This window comes from Mustela nigripes, chromosome 1 (genome assembly GCF_022355385.1).
Source record: "Mustela nigripes isolate SB6536 chromosome 1, MUSNIG.SB6536, whole genome shotgun sequence".
NCBI lineage: Eukaryota > Metazoa > Chordata > Mammalia > Carnivora > Mustelidae > Mustela > Mustela nigripes.
The window spans coordinates 61,257,608-61,277,068 of NC_081557.1; the positions used below are offsets into that span (position 1 = coordinate 61,257,608).

The window sequence follows — 19,461 nt, forward strand, 5'->3', positions numbered from 1 at the left end:
TAATTCCCAACTTTCCTTGGATTTTGGATTTCTAGGAAATTAAGTGATACTGAAATTAAGGAAAAACTTCTTTGTGTTTGCACTTAAAGTGTTTTTTTTTTTCCCCCTAGGTTCATAAGCAGCCTCCTTTTTTCTTACATGGGGACGTCTGATGAGATATTTCACCATAGTGGGACAGTCTTCACTGTATAGGATTGTCCTGTACATTGCAGGCCATCAGGCCTCCCTAGTTTCTGTTCACACTAAGTGCCAGAACTTTCTCCCTCCCACCAACACTGCAACAGTCACTTTGGAAATCTTCTTGGCCTGTGTTAAAATCTGCACTTCCCATGACCCAGTAGTCTACTCCTAATTATCTACACATCAGAAATGAGTATGTACGTGCATCACAGTTTTGTTCAAGAATATTTGCAGCACAGAGAAATGTACCTCCAAAACAAATAATACATTATATGCTAATTAAAAAAATATTTACAGCAACATTGTTCCTATTAGCCCCAAATGGAAGTAACTCAGATGTTCCCTCAGCAGTGGAATGGATAAATTGTGCCACATTCACACCCAGGAATAATATGCAACAGTGAAGATGAAGAAATTGCTCCTGCAGAAGCCGTGGGGAATCTCACAAACATAATGTTGAATGACAGAGCCGCACACAAAATAATACATCCTATATGATTCCAAAAGTTCAAACACAGGCAAATAAATGTATAGCATTTGTGGAATAATGCCTGGAGAGGCAATGAGGTATTTCTGTGGTGGTAGAGCTTCCTTCCTCTCCCTACTTTCCTTTTTCCACGTATCATTTATTTGTTCCATAAGAAGTTAGTATTCTGCGGAACACTCTGGGAAAATAATTTTATGTGACTTCTGTTTTATTAACTCTCAGTTTACATAGAGAACCTCAGAGAGGTAGGGTATCTTCTCTAATTTTGAGTAGTGAGTGATGGATGCAAGAGGTGTTTCTTGACCTGGGTGGGGCTTATGTGTGTGTTCACTTTGGGATAATTCATTATCGGCAGAGGGAAGAGTATTAAAACAAGTCTGTAGGATGACATTCGTGTAGTGTAAAGGGAATTTAAAAAAAAGAAACGTCAGTTTCTCTCCCCAGTCCTCTGGCTGTCCATCTCCTCTGGAGAGCGCTCAGGGCAAAAACCAAACGCGAGAAAAAAAGTCCAGTTCAAACTGCAGTCCTCGCACAGATCTGGAGTCTCAAATGTGCACCACCAGGGTTAAAAGGTATTCCCAAATTGGTCCAAGGTGGTTACAAAAGCGAGGACGTCTCATCGCTGTCCAGGGTAAGAAGGGAAAGAAAAAACGTGAAGTTACTTCCCAACCTCGTTGTTGGAAGCTCCGGAATCACCAGGGCAACTGGGAGGGACCCATCATAGGAGGCGGGGCCGAGGCCATTCTTTGACACCCCAGCAACGCAGCAAGCCTTTGTCGCGTCCTAGCAACACACCTCGCCCTCCCTGTGGCCTCCGTCCTCCTTGCCGGCTCTAGGCTCCTGCTCACCCTCTCATGGTACCTCTCGGTGGCCCGGAGGGAGGGCTTGGATTTGCATACTGGTGCGGGACAGCTCTTGGGTTCCTGTGGTGGGAGTCACTCAGGGAAAGTCAGCACATGGAGGGAGGGACAGTGAGAAACAGCGTTTAAGAAAGAAAAAAAAAAAAAATCAAGATTTGGTAATTTTTATTTTTAAGGCACATCCAAAGCTCTGAGGAGAGGAGATTGGAGGGTGGGAAAATCAATTTTGTACAAACTCCATATAAAGAAAGAAGAAGAGACCCATTGAGGACTGAGCACCAAGCCAACTAGAGACAGACCTGCAATGCTGGACACCATTGTCCCTTCCGTGCAAGACCTAGGCAGGCAGGTGCTGCCTACGCTGCTGTCGCTGAGCCAAGAGGGTAAGCGATGTGGGGTGAGGGCCCTGGGGGCTGGATCTTAACCCGCTTAGGGAAAGGCAGAAAATCTCCTTCCTTATCCTCTGGAGTGACCAGGTTGTCTTGGCAACCAGCTGGCAATCACAGCAGGCTTACACTGGATGCCCAGAGACGGTTTCTTTATTGACTGCCTTAATGAGGGAAAAAGGCCAGGTGAGGATTTTGATTAAAAGAAATAATGTCTTAACTTGGGGACTAGCACAAAGTAAGTGCTCAATAAATGTTAGCTGAAAACAACCACCCCAAATGGCTCCTTCCCAGACTTCATGAAAGAAAAGGCTACTTTTGTTGCCCTTGATGTTTTGGGGTTAAGTGAGAGGACCATAAAATGAACAGGGTGGTTGGAAGAAGACCTGGCAACGTCTTACAGAAAGCTTACTAGGCTTGATTAAAAACATTCTTTCTTGGAAGAATCCCCCTAAAGTGACACTGAGATGTCTGGAAGCAATGGGAGTCCTTGGTTTTCCGGAAATGGACACTATTGTTACTATCAAGTCATTGTAACTTAGGGACGTTGTCTGTGCTTTAACCAAATGACTTAAGAAGACAAAAATAAATAGGAGTAGATGCCTCTTTTCTTTCCCCTGCATCATTTCTATTTTTTCCTGTTATAATAATTCTAAAAGAAGCATTAAATATAATGGTTTTATGGATTAAAAATATTTGCCATATTTATAAATTTATATAGAATTTATTTATATGAGTAATTTTGAGAGCCTATTATGTGTTAGGTACTAGAGAACTGATGGTGAGCAAAAGCCTTGGAATTTATTGTCTATTGTGGGAAGAGATACACGTTAACCAAATAATCACAGAAATAAATACTACTTTACAATTAGTAAGTGCTATGGGTGCGGGTGCACGGTACACTGGGAACTTTTACTCAAGGCGAGGATGGGGATATGTGTCAAGATTTGCTGAAGAAGAGAAGATTCGAGCTGAGATGTGAAGAAGGAGTTGCTGTGAAATAGAGGAAACGGATCAGGGGAGTGGGGAGTGGAGGGAGGCGGTAGTGTGCCTGGCAGGGGGAATAACAAGAGCATGTTGGCAAGAGGGAGCCTGGTGTTACTGTGGTACTGAAGGGAAGTCAACATGGCTTCTCTGTAAGTGTGGGAGGTGAGTGTGTTCTAAAGGAGGCTGGAGAGAAATGGAGGGGTCAGGCAATGCATGTAAATCATATTAAGGATAGTGGTCCTTATTTTAAGTCTGATTAAAGGCCCCTAAGTGTTTTGCGTGAAGCTAAAGGAGGGGTTGAATGACACGATCAAGTTTGTGGGGTTTTTTGTTTTGTTTTGTTTTAAATATTTTATTTATTTGACAGAGATCACAAGTAGGCAAAGAGTCAGGCAGAGAGAGAGGAGGAAGGAGGCTCCCTGCTGAGCAGAGAGCCCGATGCGGGACTCGATCCCAGGACTCTGGGATCAAGACCTGAGCCGAAGGCAGAGGTTTTAACCTGCTGAGTCTCCCAAGCACCACAATCAAGTTTGTGTTTTGAAAAAGATTGCTCTGGTTTCCAAGTGAATGAATTGGAGGATTAAGAACATCTAGAACAGTAACTTAAGTGAGAATGAATGGTAGCTTGGTCTAAATTGGTAGCAGTAGAAGTGGAGAGAAGTAGACAGACTGTAAGGCTATTTAGAGACAAAATATACAGATTGTGGTGGTGGACTGGGTAGGAGGGTGAGAGAGAAAGGAAGTCTCGAGGATGAGTTCCGAGTTCTTGGCTTATATAATTGAATAGATGGTGATGACAGTCATTGCAATTGAAACCTTGGATTTAGGGCAAGATTTAAGGGAAGAAAGATGCTGGGTTTTTGTTTGTTATGTTTTTTAAAAATGTATTTATTTGAGAGAGAGAGAGAGAATCAAAGGGAGAGAGACAGCATGAGAGGGTAGAGGGTCAGAGGGAGAAGCCGACTTCCCGCTGAGCAGGGAGCCCTATGCGGGACCCGATCCTGGGACTCCAGGATCATGACCCAAGCTGAAGGCAGTCATTCAACCAACTGAGCCACCCAGGCACCCAGAAGATGCTGGTTTTGAGCATGCGAAGTGTCTCAGTGAGATATCCAAAGAGGCAGTGGGATACATGAGTCTAGAACCTAAAGATGGGGAGAGTTTCTAGGCTTCTAAAAAAACACTTGGGACTCTTCAGCATTTTGGTGGTGATTAAAGCCCTGAGCATGGATGTGAATGCTTAAGAGGAGTCTGGAGTGAAGAATGAAGGTCGAGGGCTGTACCTTTGAAAATTTCAACATTTTAATTATTTATTTATTTATAAGATTTTATTTATCCATTTGAGAGAGACAGACAGCATGAACAGTGTGGGAGGGGAGGAGAGGGGCAGAGAGAGAGGGAGAAGCAGACTTCTTGCTTAACAGGGGCCCCCATGCGGGACTTGATCCCAGGACCCTGGGGGATGACCTGAGCTGAAGGCAGATGCTTAACCGACTGAGCCACCCACGTGCCCCAAAATTCCAGCATTTAATGGCTAAGTTGAGGCAGGTGAACTTTCGAAGGAGAATGAGAGAATATGGTTGTATAGGTAGGAAGAAAACCCAGGAGACGGTAGTTGTCACAAAAGCTAACAGGAGAGGTGTTTAAAGGAGGACAGAGTGGTCATCGGCGTTACATGTGACTGAGGGGTCAGAGAGGTGAAAATTGAACATATCTACTTAATCTGTTGACAAGGAGACCATTGGTGACCTCAGCAAGAACTTTCTTTTTTTTTTTTTTCTTTCTTTCTTTTTTTTTATTCATTTGACAGACAGAGATCACAAGTAGGCAGAGAGGCAGGCAGAGAGAGAGGGGGAAGCAGGCTCCCGGCCGAGCAGAAAGCCGGACGTGGGGCTCGATCCCAGGACCTTGGGACCATGACCTGAGCTGAAGGCAGAGGCTTTAACCCACTGAGCCACCCAGGTGCCCCACAGCAAGAACTTTCTTGGTTGAAGGACAGAAATAGAAGTCAAATAACTACTTATTAACATTCACAAATGACCCATTGTGAAGGAGATAAGGATAAAATTCCAATTTCAGGAAAACAAAAAAATTAATTTTTTCATATTAAGTCCTGTTGTTTCCATATGTTTCACTGAAGTTTAGTATTATGTAGTTATGGTACTTCGAAGGTCCTGTCATCGTTGTATGGATATGAACTGAATCAAACTTGTGAAGACTACATAGCTAGCAATCTTCGGAGGCAGGAAGGCTGTAGGTCTTCAGTGTGACACACTGATCTTTTCACTGCACTTTGCTCTGGGAATATGTTTCTTTGTTTAGATCAGTCTTGAATATTTTGCTTTGTGTGTCAATATTTTAATTTTAGAAGATGTCTTATGAAGTCAGGGAGCTTATCTTTTATATTTGGTATTAATATCTATTTCTAGCATATATTATTCTATAATTTACATAATGGACACAGTTCTTTTTTATAATGATCATATATAAAACAGAGAATTCCTGCTACTTGGCACTGTTTAAAAATAGGGTTTTGAATGCATAAAATGTTTAGAATTTGAAGTCAAATGATGGTTGAACTGAGTATAGAAGGTACGTCCAGGGATTATTTCTTTATAATAGTGATTTATGGGATTTCAGTATTTGATTAAAATAAATAATTACCCCAGCTTTCTCTAAAATATAAAAATAGCATATTCTTTAACTTGCTTCATAGACTGGATTACAGTTCTTTTTGTTTTGAGATTAAGTGATGCCCTCTCTGATTTTGGGATGCCAGAAAAATCAAAGTTAAAAATCATAGTTTGTAGGATATTCGAATCTACCTATTCCAGCTGAAGGGCAGGACCCCAAAGCTTCCTAAAGGGAATAATGTGCGAGCCAAGTGACAAGATCATAACCAAGTTTTCCCTCTACTCTGCTTCATCCTACTGTGTTCCTCACTCTTGACCACCACCATAGACAAAAGAATTCTACTTCTGGCAGCTAAGAACTAAGAAGGTCTTTCAACCAATCCCAATTGTATACTGAATTAAAATTTAAATGAATTAAAATTAAGAGCTTTCTCTTTTTTTTCAGTAAGAAATAGCAAATTTCAGGGGTGCCTGGGTGGCTCAGTGAGTTAAAGCCTCTGCCTTTGGCTCAGGTCATGATCTCAGGGTCCTGGGATCGAGCCCTGCATTGGGCTCTCTGCTCAGCGGGGGGCCTGCTTCCCCCCTCTCTCTCTGCCTACTTGTGATCTCTGTCAAATAAATAAATAAAATTTAAAAAAAATAGCAAATTTCAGTTTCAAATAATAAACTCTGCTCTTGCATAACTTTGCCCATTAGATTGTATAGAGTAAAACAACATGACTTGAATATACCATCCAAATGAAGAAAGGTGATCCTCAAATTTCCAGTTAAGCTCAGTCAAGTCTTTTCATTAGTTTGGTTGCAAGCTATAAAGATTCTCCAGGCTCTAATTAAATCATTTCCTTTTGGTATAGATTGTTTTCCTGAAATTTGAGCTGCATATCATGAGTCTAGGTGAAAGACTTAATAGTTTTGACTTTAAAAACTCTGAAAGGTCTCCCTGTAAATCTGGGTATTATGAAGATTCTGTCTTGTTAGTAAATTAATGACCTTTTTGGTCATGATGAAAATTTTAATTCAGCATACAATTGGGATTGGTTGAAAGACCTTCTTAGTTCTTAGCTGCCAGAAGTAGAATTCTTTTGTCTATGATGGTGGGCAAGAGAGAGGAACACAGTAGGATGGAGCAGAGTAGAGGGAAAACTTGGTTATGATCTTGTCACTTGGCTCGCTGTAGCATGCAACCCTAGTTTTCTTGGTGGGTGAGTGAATTTTCATCACCCAGCTTGTTCCCCGATGCTGATGAGAATCACTACTACTACTCATTGCCTAACCTATTCCTCCTCTGGCATATTAATTAAAATACTTATAACCCTGATATATTGGAATTACAAGATTGCAATTTCCCTGCTTTAGCTAGTGGTTTAAGCCATTAGAAATAAAAGTTGTATATTATGCTAAGCAAAATATGTCCAATCAGAGAAAACCAGTTATCATATAAGCTCACTGATATGTGGAATTTAAGAAATGAAGCAGAGGATTGTAGGGGAAGAGAGGAAAAATGAAACAAGATGAAACCAGAGAGGGAGATAAACCATGAGAGACTCTTAATCATAGGAAATGAACTGAGGGTTGCTGGAGTGGGGGTGGGTGGAGGGAGAGGGTAACTGGGGATGGACATTGAGGACATGCGATGGAATGAGCACTGAGTATTACACAAGACTGATGAATCACAGACCAGTACCCCTGAGACAAATAATCCATTATATGTTAATTAATTGAATTTAAATTTTTAAAAAGGAAAAAAAGTAATAAAAGGTATAGCAATAAATCAAGCAGTTTCCAAAGTGGAAAGAGAATTGGTCTTTTATCACCAACTGTGTCCATATCCTAAAGTGGCAACCTGGTAAATGTTACTGTTCTTGATCTTTTATTTTGAGAATTAAATATAACACTCTTTTTTTTTTTTTTAAAGATTTTATTTATTTATTTATTTGACAGAGAGAGAGATCACAAGTAGGCAGAGAGGCAGGCAGAGAGAGAAGGAAGTGGGCTCCCTGCTGAGCAGAGAGCCCAATGCGGGACTCGATCCCAGGACCCTGAGATCATGACCTGAGCCGAAGGTAGCGGCTTAACTCACTGAGCCACCCAGGCGCCCTAAATATAACACTCTTGATTTGCAAAGAGTTCCTCAATGAAAAGTATCTTTTTTTTTTTTAAAGATTTTATTTATTGAGAGAGCACACATGCACACGCTGGGGGAGGGGCAGAAGGAGAGAGAATCTGAGCGCAGAACCCAACAAGGGGCTGGATCCCACAACCATGAGATCTTGACTGGAGCTGAAATTGAGAGTCAGATGCTCAACCAACTGAGTCACTCGGGTTCCCCTGGAAAGTATCTTCAATACACATCATTGGATTTGGAATGGAGATGTCAACACAGACTTAATTTTCTGTATTTCTTTTTCTTTTCCAGGTTTAAAAATTTTTTAAATTTGCATATTTAAAAATTGTGAATTCCCATGATTAAAATTGTTGAACAAAAAAAATGGCACTCTGATTAAACTGCATTTTACAGACTGCAGGACACCTTGAACCAGCTGCATTTTTTACTCTAGATTTCACGGTCTTCCCACCCAGCTTCTTCCTTCACCAACATCCAAGTTCTTTTCCTTGCCTGCCAGCCAGACAGGCAGATGGGAGAGGCAAGCGCAGCTTTCACTGTCAGTAGTTCTTGATTCTTTAATGTGAAAAGGGGCAGCACAGCCACTTAAACTGGATCCAATGTGTTTGCCTCTGACAAAGTTAAACAGCTGAAAAGAAGTAAGAAAGCAATGCTTGTGGAACGTGCCATGCACGTTCAGCTGCACACGCCTCATTAAGATTCCCTGCTTGCTTCTCCTGTTCAGTCGTTTCTCTTGAAGGCAGTGGATTTTTCTTCTGTGTTTCTGCCTTCTTCAATTTCAACTTACTGAATTTCTCTCTCTAAGTCCTGTCGGGGCTGTCAGACTTGTTTGCAGAGGAAGCAGAATGAGGTACACAAGCCAGCGGAGTCCATCCTGTACCGTGGCTGCCGCCAAGTCTCTGTATTTCTAAATATTGGTTATACCTAGAGCATATCCTCATATCCCATATTTAACACTTGTTATTGGCAACTACTTATTTTTCTGCCACATTTTTTGGGGGGGGGAACATATCTCAGAACAAGAAAAACATAGAAGACCTCTCTCTGATCATTCAGAGCAGATAGGGAGAAGTCTACACACTGATTCAAGACTTTGGGTCCCTCCCCTAAGTTCAGTTGTTAAAAATTATTGTTTTAGAGATAATATTAGTATATTTGTTACAGTAAGTTAGGTACAGTAAATTAGGTACATTTGAAGCAGTAAATTAGGATTAGGCAGGAGGTCTGCAGAGCCCTCGCAGCAGAACGGTGACAGCTTGTCATCTTAAGAGTGACAAATGAGAATGAAAAGCAAGTCAAAAATTAAGCAAAAACATGGTGATGATTTTGCAATATAGACAAATATCAAATAATGTTGTACACTTGAAACTAGTATAATATGTGTCAATTGAATCTCAATTAAAAAGAATGTGTATTTTTATAGGTTTAGTGATGATGTTTTATGGGCATAAGACATTTAAAGATTTTATTTTATTTATTTGACAGAGAGAGAGATCACAAGTAGGCAGAGAGGCAGGCAGAGAGAAAGGGGGAAGCAGGCTCCCTGCTGAGCAGAGAGCCCGGTGTGGGGCTCCATCCCAGGACCCTGAGACCATGACCTGAGCTGAAGGCAGAGGATTAACCCACTGAGCCACCCAGGCACCCCTGGGCACAAGACATTTAAAAAATATAGAAGGCTACTGCATGCTACTCACTGTTGATGGTACACCAAGACTCAGTGCACCAAAGAACTTAAGTCCCTGCTGTCATGGAGTTTATTGTCTGGGCAGGGTTGTGCAGAAAGATCACATGTGCACACACACACACACACACACCCCATTTGGGAGTACTCCCCACCTCCCAAAAGAATTAAGCAAAACAGAAGTATAGGGACACTTAATATATAGACAACAGCCTCTCATGCCTCAGTGGTGCTTGGCTTTATTCCTGTGTTATAGGATGGCATACGAATGAAGGTTTATCAGATGGCACAGAGTAGACACTCCATAAATGCTTTTTGAATGTCATCAAAACAAGGAGAGGGTGAAATAGGTGATGGGGACAAGGGGGTGAACTTGTGATGAGCACCGGGTGTTGTAGGGAAATGTTGAATCACTAAATTGTACACCAGAAACTAACATTACGCTATATGTTAACTAACTGGAATTTAAATAAAAACTTTATTATTTTTAAAAAGATTTTTATTTATTTATTTATTTGACAGAGAGAGAGCGAGAGAGAAAGGTCACCAGTAGGCAGACAGAGGGGGGAAGCAGGATCCCCGCCGAGCAGAGAGCCGGATGCAGGGCTCGATCGCAGGACCCTGAGATCATGACCTGAGCCAAAGGGAGAGGCTTAACCCACTGGGCCACCCAGGCGCCCCTAAATAAAAACTTAAAACAAGTCTAGATTATACTTGGCTAGCTCTATTTATAGGATAAAAGGAACTCTGTCACACTTTTACAGAATTTATAGAATTTCCTTTATAGAATTAAAAGGTGTGTGATAGAGTTCCCTTTATCCTAGAAAGATTTTACTCAAAAGTTTATTGTATTATTATTATTATTAAGCACATTTTTGGAACTTAAAAGGGGGAGCTTTAGCTATTAGGAAAATTAACTTTGAGGAATGACCTTACTTTCTTCCAATTCTAAATTAATTGGGAATTACTATTATTTGATTCTGCATTTCATATTTACTTTTTTATACTAGCACCAGATACTATCACATGAATGCTTAAATAAATTATTTTTTATTTCCTTTGAATTTCAGAAGTCTCTGCTATATGGGCAAATGTGTCAGAATTTGTGGAACGGCAGCTATCCCTGCACAAGGTAGGATTTATACTTTAAGTTTAATGCAAGAGTCCAAAGGATCTTTCCTTCTTAGTCTTGTATAATTTTGCTGTGAGCAAGATAGCAGACTTTACAGCCATCCTAATTTAACTTTCAGTCTTGTGATTTTATGATGCTCCCACTTTGACTTATGGATAGTAGATTTAACAAACACGGATTTTATTCTTACATAATGAGTTTTTAAGAGTTCTACTCTTCTAGTGATACCAAGCACTGACTAACCTGGCTATGTGTAGAGGAACTAGATAAATTCTATTTATCTGTGATCAGATAGTTCCTGGCGTATCTATAGAAGGATATATTGCTTCCTGTCTTGCTTCCTTGCAGGGAATGGCTTTTCATTAAAATACAAGGAGACAGTGAGGGACTGAACTCAACTTGCCCAAAATGAGAAATCTTGGCCTGCCTTGAGTTTGGATGCTGTAGAACTGGTCAGAACTTTGAGAAGTTTGGAGGGGTGTTGGGAAGTTGTGGAACATTTATATGCTACCCAGAGGTCTCAATACGGCAGCCCTTGGGCCGAATTCATCCTTCAAACTTTTGTTTGTTCTGATAATTTGAATTAGTCATCACCACCTAAAATTTGGAGAGTTTATATAAAGTTTTGCATCTGTTCTCTCTTTTCTTGAAAAATCAGCAGATTTAACAATACCAGTTTTTCCATGCCTGCATGCTGACATTTCACTGGAGCCAACAATGGGCTCTAGCCTTTGGATGGGATTTGTACTTTCTAGTCACTGCAGTTTCTGGTTGGCTACCTTCACTCCCCTGCATTCTTTCATGGTGTATGTAGGCATTTGCAACCCTTGAGGTATGATATTTTCAGGGAGATAGAGACCCAGTTTGAGAGCGAAAAGCATTTGCTTCTACCTAGCAGCCAACATCATTCCACTGCAGGATATGCCTAGGATGCTGGATTGTCTGATTTTAAATGAGAGACAAAACCTAAAAGATAGAATGGGAAAGCAGAGATTCTTATGGCCTCTTAAATTACCTCTTTCTAATGGCAAATGATTAAAATTTGGAATTTCACACAATTTAGGACAAGAGGAATCTTTAATTTTTTTTATTAATTATTTTAAATAATATATAATGTATTACTTGACCCAGGGGGTACAGGTCTGTGAATCGTCAGGCTTACACATTTCACAGCACTCACCATAGCACATACCCTCCCCAATATCCATAACCCAACCACCGTCTCCCTACCCTGTCCCCCAGCAACCCTCAGTTTGTTTTGTGAGATTAAGAGTCTCTTATGGTTTGTCTCCCTCTCAATCCCATCTTGTTTCATTTTTTCCTTCCCTACCCTCAAGCCCCCTGGCTCTGCCTCTCAAATTCCTCCTATCAGAGAGAGAGAGAGAGAGAGTGGGTGTGAGTGGAGGTGTGTGAGGGGGATGGAGAGGCAGATGGAGAGGGAGAAGAAGACTCCTTGATGAGCGGGGAGCCCCACGGGGGGCTCCATTGGAGGACCCTGGGGTCATGACCTGGGCCAAAGGCAGACTCTTAACTGAGCCATCTAGGTACCCTGGACAAGAGGACTCTTAAATATAAATTAAAATTAGCAATGGCATCCATACAAGTTTTCTTAGTCCTCACAGCCTTTGAATGATGATGGAGATGGGAGGTCTGATGTTGGAAGGATTGGATATCAATGTATTACATTTATATTTATATGAAAACTTAAAGTCATAACGTGCTATAGTTGTAGGAGATTGTAGAGATCATTGACTATTTAATGGTTAATTCTTTCCATGTTTTTTGGGATAATGGTACTAAGGGTTATTTTTCTGATTGTTGCTCTGTTTTTTTTCCCCCTTCCTTTTTTCTTGCAGGGAGTTCAGATTCCAGGACTTGGAACTTTCACTTTCATGAGACAAAAACTGGAGGTGGGAAACAACAAGTTTATTCTGATTCAGAGACCCATGTTTATCATGGCCGAGAAGTTAGTGCAGATTCATGGACTCAAGCAAAACAAAATATATATTCCTGGTAAACTTCTTCAACATTTAAGACATTCTCAGAAAGTAACTGGCCTGGGGATGAAAATGAAAGGGCAAAGTGTGTCTACTTGCTACCTTACGGATTTCTGATTTGAGGAGCTCAGTTTTCATGTGGAACCTTTGGGGGTGGGGGACAACACAGGAAATAATAGTCTTCCTGCAGGCCATTTCAAACCTCAGTAGCTTAAGAGGTAGGCCTGGGAAGACTTGAAGTGACGTCAAAGCAAGTTTATATAAATGCCACATTACAGAGTTGTGCAGACTTTATTCACTTTTTTAGGCTCTAAGAAGTTAAAAATGGCTATTGAAAAAGTTAATTAGGGTCTCTGGTTAGAATTATCGTCCATGTTAGCTATGAAAAAAGACCTCTAACTGTTTCTATCATACATAATCTAAATTATTAAAATTTACAAGTGAGGTTAATAATTCCATAGATGAACACCTTGTATACCTCTCACACCCTAAAATCTTCCTTCCTTCCTCCCTCCCTCCTTCCCCCGCCTTCCTTTCTTCCCTCTTACCACAGATATTTACTGAGGGCCAACTATGTGTCAGGCCTTGTTCTAGGACCTTGGAATACAGTGGTAGGCAAAACAGGCATGCCACCTGACACAGGATGCTTGCTTACGCTCCAGCTTTGGTGTGTGGACTTAGTGATGCCTGCTCTGGCTCCTTAGGGGCCTTTGGGGGCTTCCTTCCTGATTTCTGGGCTGTGTTCCTTTTGATCTTCCTTACTATTGGCTCCTGCATCAGACTGATAGATGGACAAAGAGAAACAGTCTACCCTCGAAGTCAGCAGGTAAAAAGGCTAAAACTTGCCTTTTGTGAACTTCCCTGAAAGTTAATTTTCAGACAAACTTCCCACCAAAAAGGAAAGATTGGAAAAACAAATAGCAACAAATTATACTTAGTTATGCATATAATCTATATGGTAGATTTGATGGACTGTTCAGATATTTTTACCTAGAGTTTTATGGACATATAATATCCTAATTCATCAAAAACCTAGCAAAGTGAAAAGATAGCCAATCTTTTTTTTTTATTTTGACAAAAACATTTGCTCCTTAGAATTAGTTTACCATCATAGTATCCTGCAAAAAAGTAGTTTGGATTTGTAGTTTTTTTTTAAACAAGATTACAGAATTATTTTTTTACAAGTTTGAAGAAATTTCAGAATTAAATATATATGCTTGAATTAATTCACAAAAACAGTTCTGTCTAGAGTTTACCTTTGGGGTTATGATTCTTCATCATTAATTAACTACGTAACTAAACATTATACAGTGAGTCTTAAAGATTGTCAAGACATAATTCTTCCTTTGAAGATCTCAGAATTTAGCATGGGAAATAAATATGAAAGCAGATGTTGCAACATGATTAAATGCTGTGAAAGCAGCATTGGTGAGAACTGGATCAAGTGTTAGGGGAGCTGAGAGGTGAGCATGCCCAATTTTGCTTGGGGAGAGTTAGGAAGATGACATGTATGGGACGTCTTAAAGGATGATAGGACTTTGCTGGCAGAGAAGCTATGGAAAATATTTTGGAAACAGTGTGAATGACTCAAGAATAAGAGAAGGAGTAAAGCCTATGAAAGGAGTAATGGGTACTTCTGTGTGGCCAGGGCATATGATTGTGGAGGCAAGTGGAGGGAGGTAAGACAAAAATGGTTGGTAGTGGTCAAATTGTGAGGGGCCTTTGGCATGATAAGGTGATAAGGTGATAAGTGATAAGGACTTCAGAATTCATCCTATAGACAATGAGGAGTCATTGAAAATTTTTGAGCGAGACTTGAATGTACTAATCCACTTTTTAGTTTAGGAAAACAGTTCTTTTAATTACAGTAGTTTTGGGGGCACCTGGGTGGCTCAGTTGGTTAAGTGTCTGCCTTCTGCTTGGGTCATGATCTCAGGGTTCTGGGATTGAGCCCCACATGGGGCTCCCTGCTCAGCAGGGAGTCTGCTTCTCCCTCTCCCTCTCCCCTTCCCCACTGCTCGTGCTTTGTCTCTGTTTCTCTCTCAAATAAATAGATCAATCAATCAATCAATCAATCAAATCTTTAATTACCGTAGTTTGGTGAAATATGATAGAAACCTGAATGAAGGCATTGGCAATCGGGAGGAAGATGAAGGAGTCAGTTCATGACATATTTTGTATGGAGAACTGATGGGATTTGGCTGCCAGTTGAGAGTGGTGGGTAGCGAGAAGCAGGGAGGTATTTAGCATGACTCAGATTTCTTGGAAAATACATATATGTTCTTGTCATTAGTGTCACAGGGAATGAAGGGGCAGGCGGGTTGGGATGGCAGGAGAAGTAATGAGTTCACTTTTGGAGATGTTCAATTTGAAATTCCTGTAGGGATACTTAGATAGAGAGAATTCCAGAGCTTGGGAGAGGGATGGAATCTAGAGGTCAAGATTTGGATTAATTTACCCAGGAGAGGTTTGAAATAAGGGGAAGAGACAGACAAGGACAAAGTCTTGTTTAAGACACACACACACACACACACACACACACACACCAAGAAAACACCATCTTACTAGAAGTAGAAGAAGAAGGAAACAGCAATGGAGACCAAGGAAGAGGAAATTGGAGAACCAAGAATGGTGCCATGGATACAAGAGCAAAGAGAGGGCATGGCCAACAGAAGTTACAGAGCAGTCATGAGAGTGAGATTTACAATCTCTCCATCAGCTTGTCCATCCTGAGTTGATACTGTCCTTACTGAGATAAGTGGACTGGAAGATAGACTGAAGAGAAGCATTGGATGAATGGGAGGGGACAATCTAGAGGCAGGCATCAGAGCCTTTTCTTTTAAGACATTTACAAAAAATAAAAAGTAAAATAGAGGGTGGTCGTATAGAAGCACCATTAAGTTGTGCAGAAGACCGTGGGCTGATATATGTCTCGTAGTTATATTAATCCTCATCAGCCAGCACTATCAGACAGAAAAGCTGTAAAGTAATGCTTGCTGAATGAATGTTTAGAATGTTCTTATCTTACTCCTATCCTGTTCCTCTGTTACTGGATCTTGTTTCTTGCCTCTTTTTGGATTTATCATCTTGATCATCTTTGTTATTTACCCCGTTTTCTGACTGTTGTTCTAGTGGAACAGAACAATTGCTTATTTTTATGCTAGCTATAACCATATTCCTCTGCAGTATCATTTATGAACTTATTAGGGAGGAAAAGCAAGTTATCCAGTCTGATGCCCTCTGATAAGACAAACTTTCATTTGAAGGTAACTTCTATTGAAGATGACTATCTTTTCAAAACACTTGGCATTTATAGATATTTATAAACATTTCAAAATGGTGTGATAACTGGAGGAGATAGACAAATATTGCTGGAGTATGTCCTGAGAGAAGAAGGCTGACAACTTCAGAAAAACCTCTGATGAAGCGATGAAGTTAGTTATTACTGTGTCTCCAAGATAAAATCAAAAGCTTGGCTGCAGTACTGCTTAGAAAGCTAATTGTTCTTATTCTGAGAAAAAAAAAATATACATTTAGGGAAATTTGTGCCTATTACTGACTATTGATAAGGTACAACTAAGGGGTTCACATGGACAAGTCTATTTTTGAGTACTGAGAATTATTTGTGAGTGTATATGATATATTCTTGTTGTAATTTCTACTTTTCCCCCCTACCCTGTCTTTACTCCTCTAGGTGATATTCCAGTTGTTCCACTTAATTTTGTCATGATATCCCTGGAGGGTCCATTTAGCAGGGATACAGTGGAAGGATGCGTGAAGGAGACATTGCTTTTTCTATCACGATCCATTTCCATCAAACGAAATGTGGAATTTACTTTCAAAGGAATCGGGGTCCTTGTGATTAAAGGCAACAAAGTGAAGATGAGATTTTATAAGGACTTCCTTTGTTCTGTGGATGGAAGTGGGACTTTGGCAAAAGCCCTAGCAAATGTAAATTAATGTTTTCCTTCTCCAAACCCCTCTCCCAATCATAGCTTTGAAATAAGTGTGTGTCATTATTAAGAAAAATTCAGGTGGAATTGTGCCTGGGTGGCTCAGTCAGTTAAGTTACCAACCCTTGATTTCAGCTTAGGTCATAATCTCAGGGTCATGAGACTGAGTCCCACATTGCGGAGTCTTTGAGATTCTCTCTCTCCCTCTCTCTCTGCTCTTCCTCCGGCTTGCATGTACACACTCTCTCTCATAAATAAATAAATAAATCTTTAAGGAAAAAAAAAGGAAAAATTCAGGTTGGCATATTTTAAATGGCACTTACCCCAAGTAAGAAGAAGTCTTTGTTTATAGATGACTAATTCTTTGACAAAGTTTAGAAGGACAAAGAAACTTTAAAATAAGTTTTGAGTCAATGCCAATTAAAAAATATAAATAGTAATAGAAACATTCATAATTCTAAATATTTTATAGTACCTTATAGTTTAACAATTCTTCCACATGTATTATTTCACTTGTGGTTCAAAACTTTATCAAACTGCATTATTATCATCCTGATTTTATAAATGAGAAAAATGGAGGTCAGGTTATGTGGGGAGACTGAAGTCAGGATGCTATTAAGTGGTAGAACCAGATTTTATAATCATTCTATTTTTTTTTTCTTTCTGCTGGTTATAGCATTTTAATGAAAACCTACAGTGAATTGAGTCATGGAAATGTATCTTTCTTTAACTTTTTAAAAAAAGATTTTATTTGTTTGACACAGAGAGATCACAAGTAGGCAGAGAGGCAGGCAGAGAGAGAGGGGGGAAGCAGGCTCCCCGCTGAGCAGAGAACCCGACATGGGGCTCGATCCCAGGACCCCAGGATCGTGACCTGAGATGGAGGCAGAGGCTTAATCCACTGAGTCACCTAGGTGCCCCTCTCTTTAGCTTTTAATTTGCCATATTGTGGAACAAATTTCTGACTGACTCCATCGTTGTTAACTGTTCTGTAACTGGTATGATCTTCATGCTAAGTTGGACGTAGCAGAATTTAAGGAGCTAGTGAACTAGTCAATCAGTGGGACTAAATGGATGCTTAACGTGCCCTAGGTTCACCTCTGGGAACCAACAAAGCTGGTATAAGTGAATTAGATTATCATAGAATATTAGATAATCCTGTGTCCCACAGAATAAAAGCCTGATTTTTAAGTCAAAAGGCTACAAAATTAAATTCTATAAATATGGTCAAATTCTACCCTTTATTTTATTCTCTCATGGAGCTCTGTTATAGGGACTTTAAGAGTTGTGCAAAGTGAGGCTGTTGGTGTTTTCTCCACAATCTGGTTTCATGCAGGATCTTAAAGAGAGGTACCGACCCTGTGTGTGTAAAGTGGAAACACACAAAGGTATAACCCTCTTTTTCCATGAAAACCCACCAGAAACAAGGCCAAAGCACTCACCCATCTCTAATCTTCAGGGATACTAGGGAACTCTTTAGCTTTAATAATGCATTTCTAAGAAAGGACAGCATTTTAATTGGCCTGCTGTACTCTAAGTCATAACTTTTAAGGAGCATTTTCCAGAAAGTAGTCCTGAGAGAGATCCTATGAAAAGAGGACCTGGAGGCCAAAGCCAATGGAGGACTGCTACATATATCAACCTCACACACAGAAGCACAAAGCACACAGGCCTGTTCAAGGGTCTGAGAAGTCTGGCTACAGAGAAGCCACTTTAACTGCCTGAATCATGAATCATGGAACTTTAGGTTAATCCAATACTTGTTAACATCTATAAAACACATTTTGGGAACTTGCTGTAAAGTGGTGAGAGTGATTGTTTCCCCCCCAAATGTCCCAGAACTTAAACCTGAGTGCTGTTCTGCAGAGTGGTTCTCTTAGGAAGCTGTGGGTTTATTTCAATGATGCTGCTTTTGGTGGAAACATATTTAAAACCTCTTTTTGGAAATTCCTTTCAAGCCTTTTGTAAACTGTGTCATTAATCCCAAAATAATTTTGTATATTATTCTATACTAGTATAATATGTAGTGTGATTACTGCCTAATGTAGTAATAATGATAATAGCTGCTATTTGTTGACTGCTGATCCTGTGCCAGCCACTTACATACAGTACCCCCAAATCCCATGAATTAGAGCCCATTGTTAGCCCCATATGCCCAGGGTCTAAGGCTACATAACTTTAACAATATGGAGATGTGAATATGAACCCACCAACTTCAAGCTCTTTTCTTAACCACCCAACTTTAGAGTTCTTTGGGTCAAGCATGAAATTAGCTTGCTTGTTCATTTTCCTGATAGTTTTTTTTTTATTAAGTTGGCTCTCCTCTCAATGATGTGTAAAGGAAGCCATAAACTCCGAAGGCAATTTCCAAAGAGGCGATGGTTTGAGAAAAGGCAGCATCAGTGACGTTGGTATAGGACTACCTGGGTGGTAAGTGAAATAATTCCTCATTGACTTTCTAAGCTCTAGACTTTAAGCACTCAAAAAAGTAACAATAGAGAGTACCAGGGTAGCCTTGCCTGTGAGACGGCCGGTAGCTTAGATGTGTTTGTGTCCTGGTGTAAGCCTTTTCTGTCTCTGTCCTTCAGAGGCCTGGCACTGTGGACTCCGTGTTGTCTAGCAGAGAGATCTCAGGGAAGCGACCCAACAGTGTGCTTGCATTTCCAAGGTCAGTGCTTTGCTCCACAGGTTCCTCCAGGACAGCAATCCTTGTTGACTTATTAATGTGATTGGGTTGTGTTTCTCACCTTTTCTAGCTCATGCTGCTTTCAGTGTTCTTTCTCTCTCAGTGCTCCAGCAAAGAAGAATTTTATGCATACTTTCCATAGCTAAGATAGAAAACAATGCACAGACGATTTCTTTTTTATTTTATATTATTTTTTTTCCTGAGGTTTCAGCAATTCTAAACACCACTTGGTGCTCATCACAACAACTATACTCTTAATCTTCTTTATCTCACCACCCCCCCATCCACCTCCCCTCTGGAAACCACCAGTTTATTCTCTGTATTTAAGAATCTGCTTTTTTTTTTTTTTTTTTT

The 19,461-nt window shown here is 40.3% G+C and overlaps 1 protein-coding gene across 1 annotated transcript in view; it reads left to right on the plus strand.

Annotated features, from left to right (window-relative positions):
* Positions 1–1,610: 1,610 nt before the first annotated feature.
* The window catches only part of CCDC81 (coiled-coil domain containing 81), a 42,129-nt gene continuing 24,278 nt past the window's right edge, over positions 1,611–19,461 (plus strand). The window contains exons 1-4 of the mRNA XM_059400814.1: positions 1,611–1,910; positions 10,410–10,471; positions 12,328–12,484; positions 16,163–16,419. Of these exons, the coding sequence (XP_059256797.1) occupies positions 1,832–1,910; positions 10,410–10,471; positions 12,328–12,484; positions 16,163–16,419 (555 nt within the window). The 5' untranslated portion in view covers positions 1,611–1,831. The remainder of the gene's footprint in view (positions 1,911–10,409; positions 10,472–12,327; positions 12,485–16,162; positions 16,420–19,461) is intronic.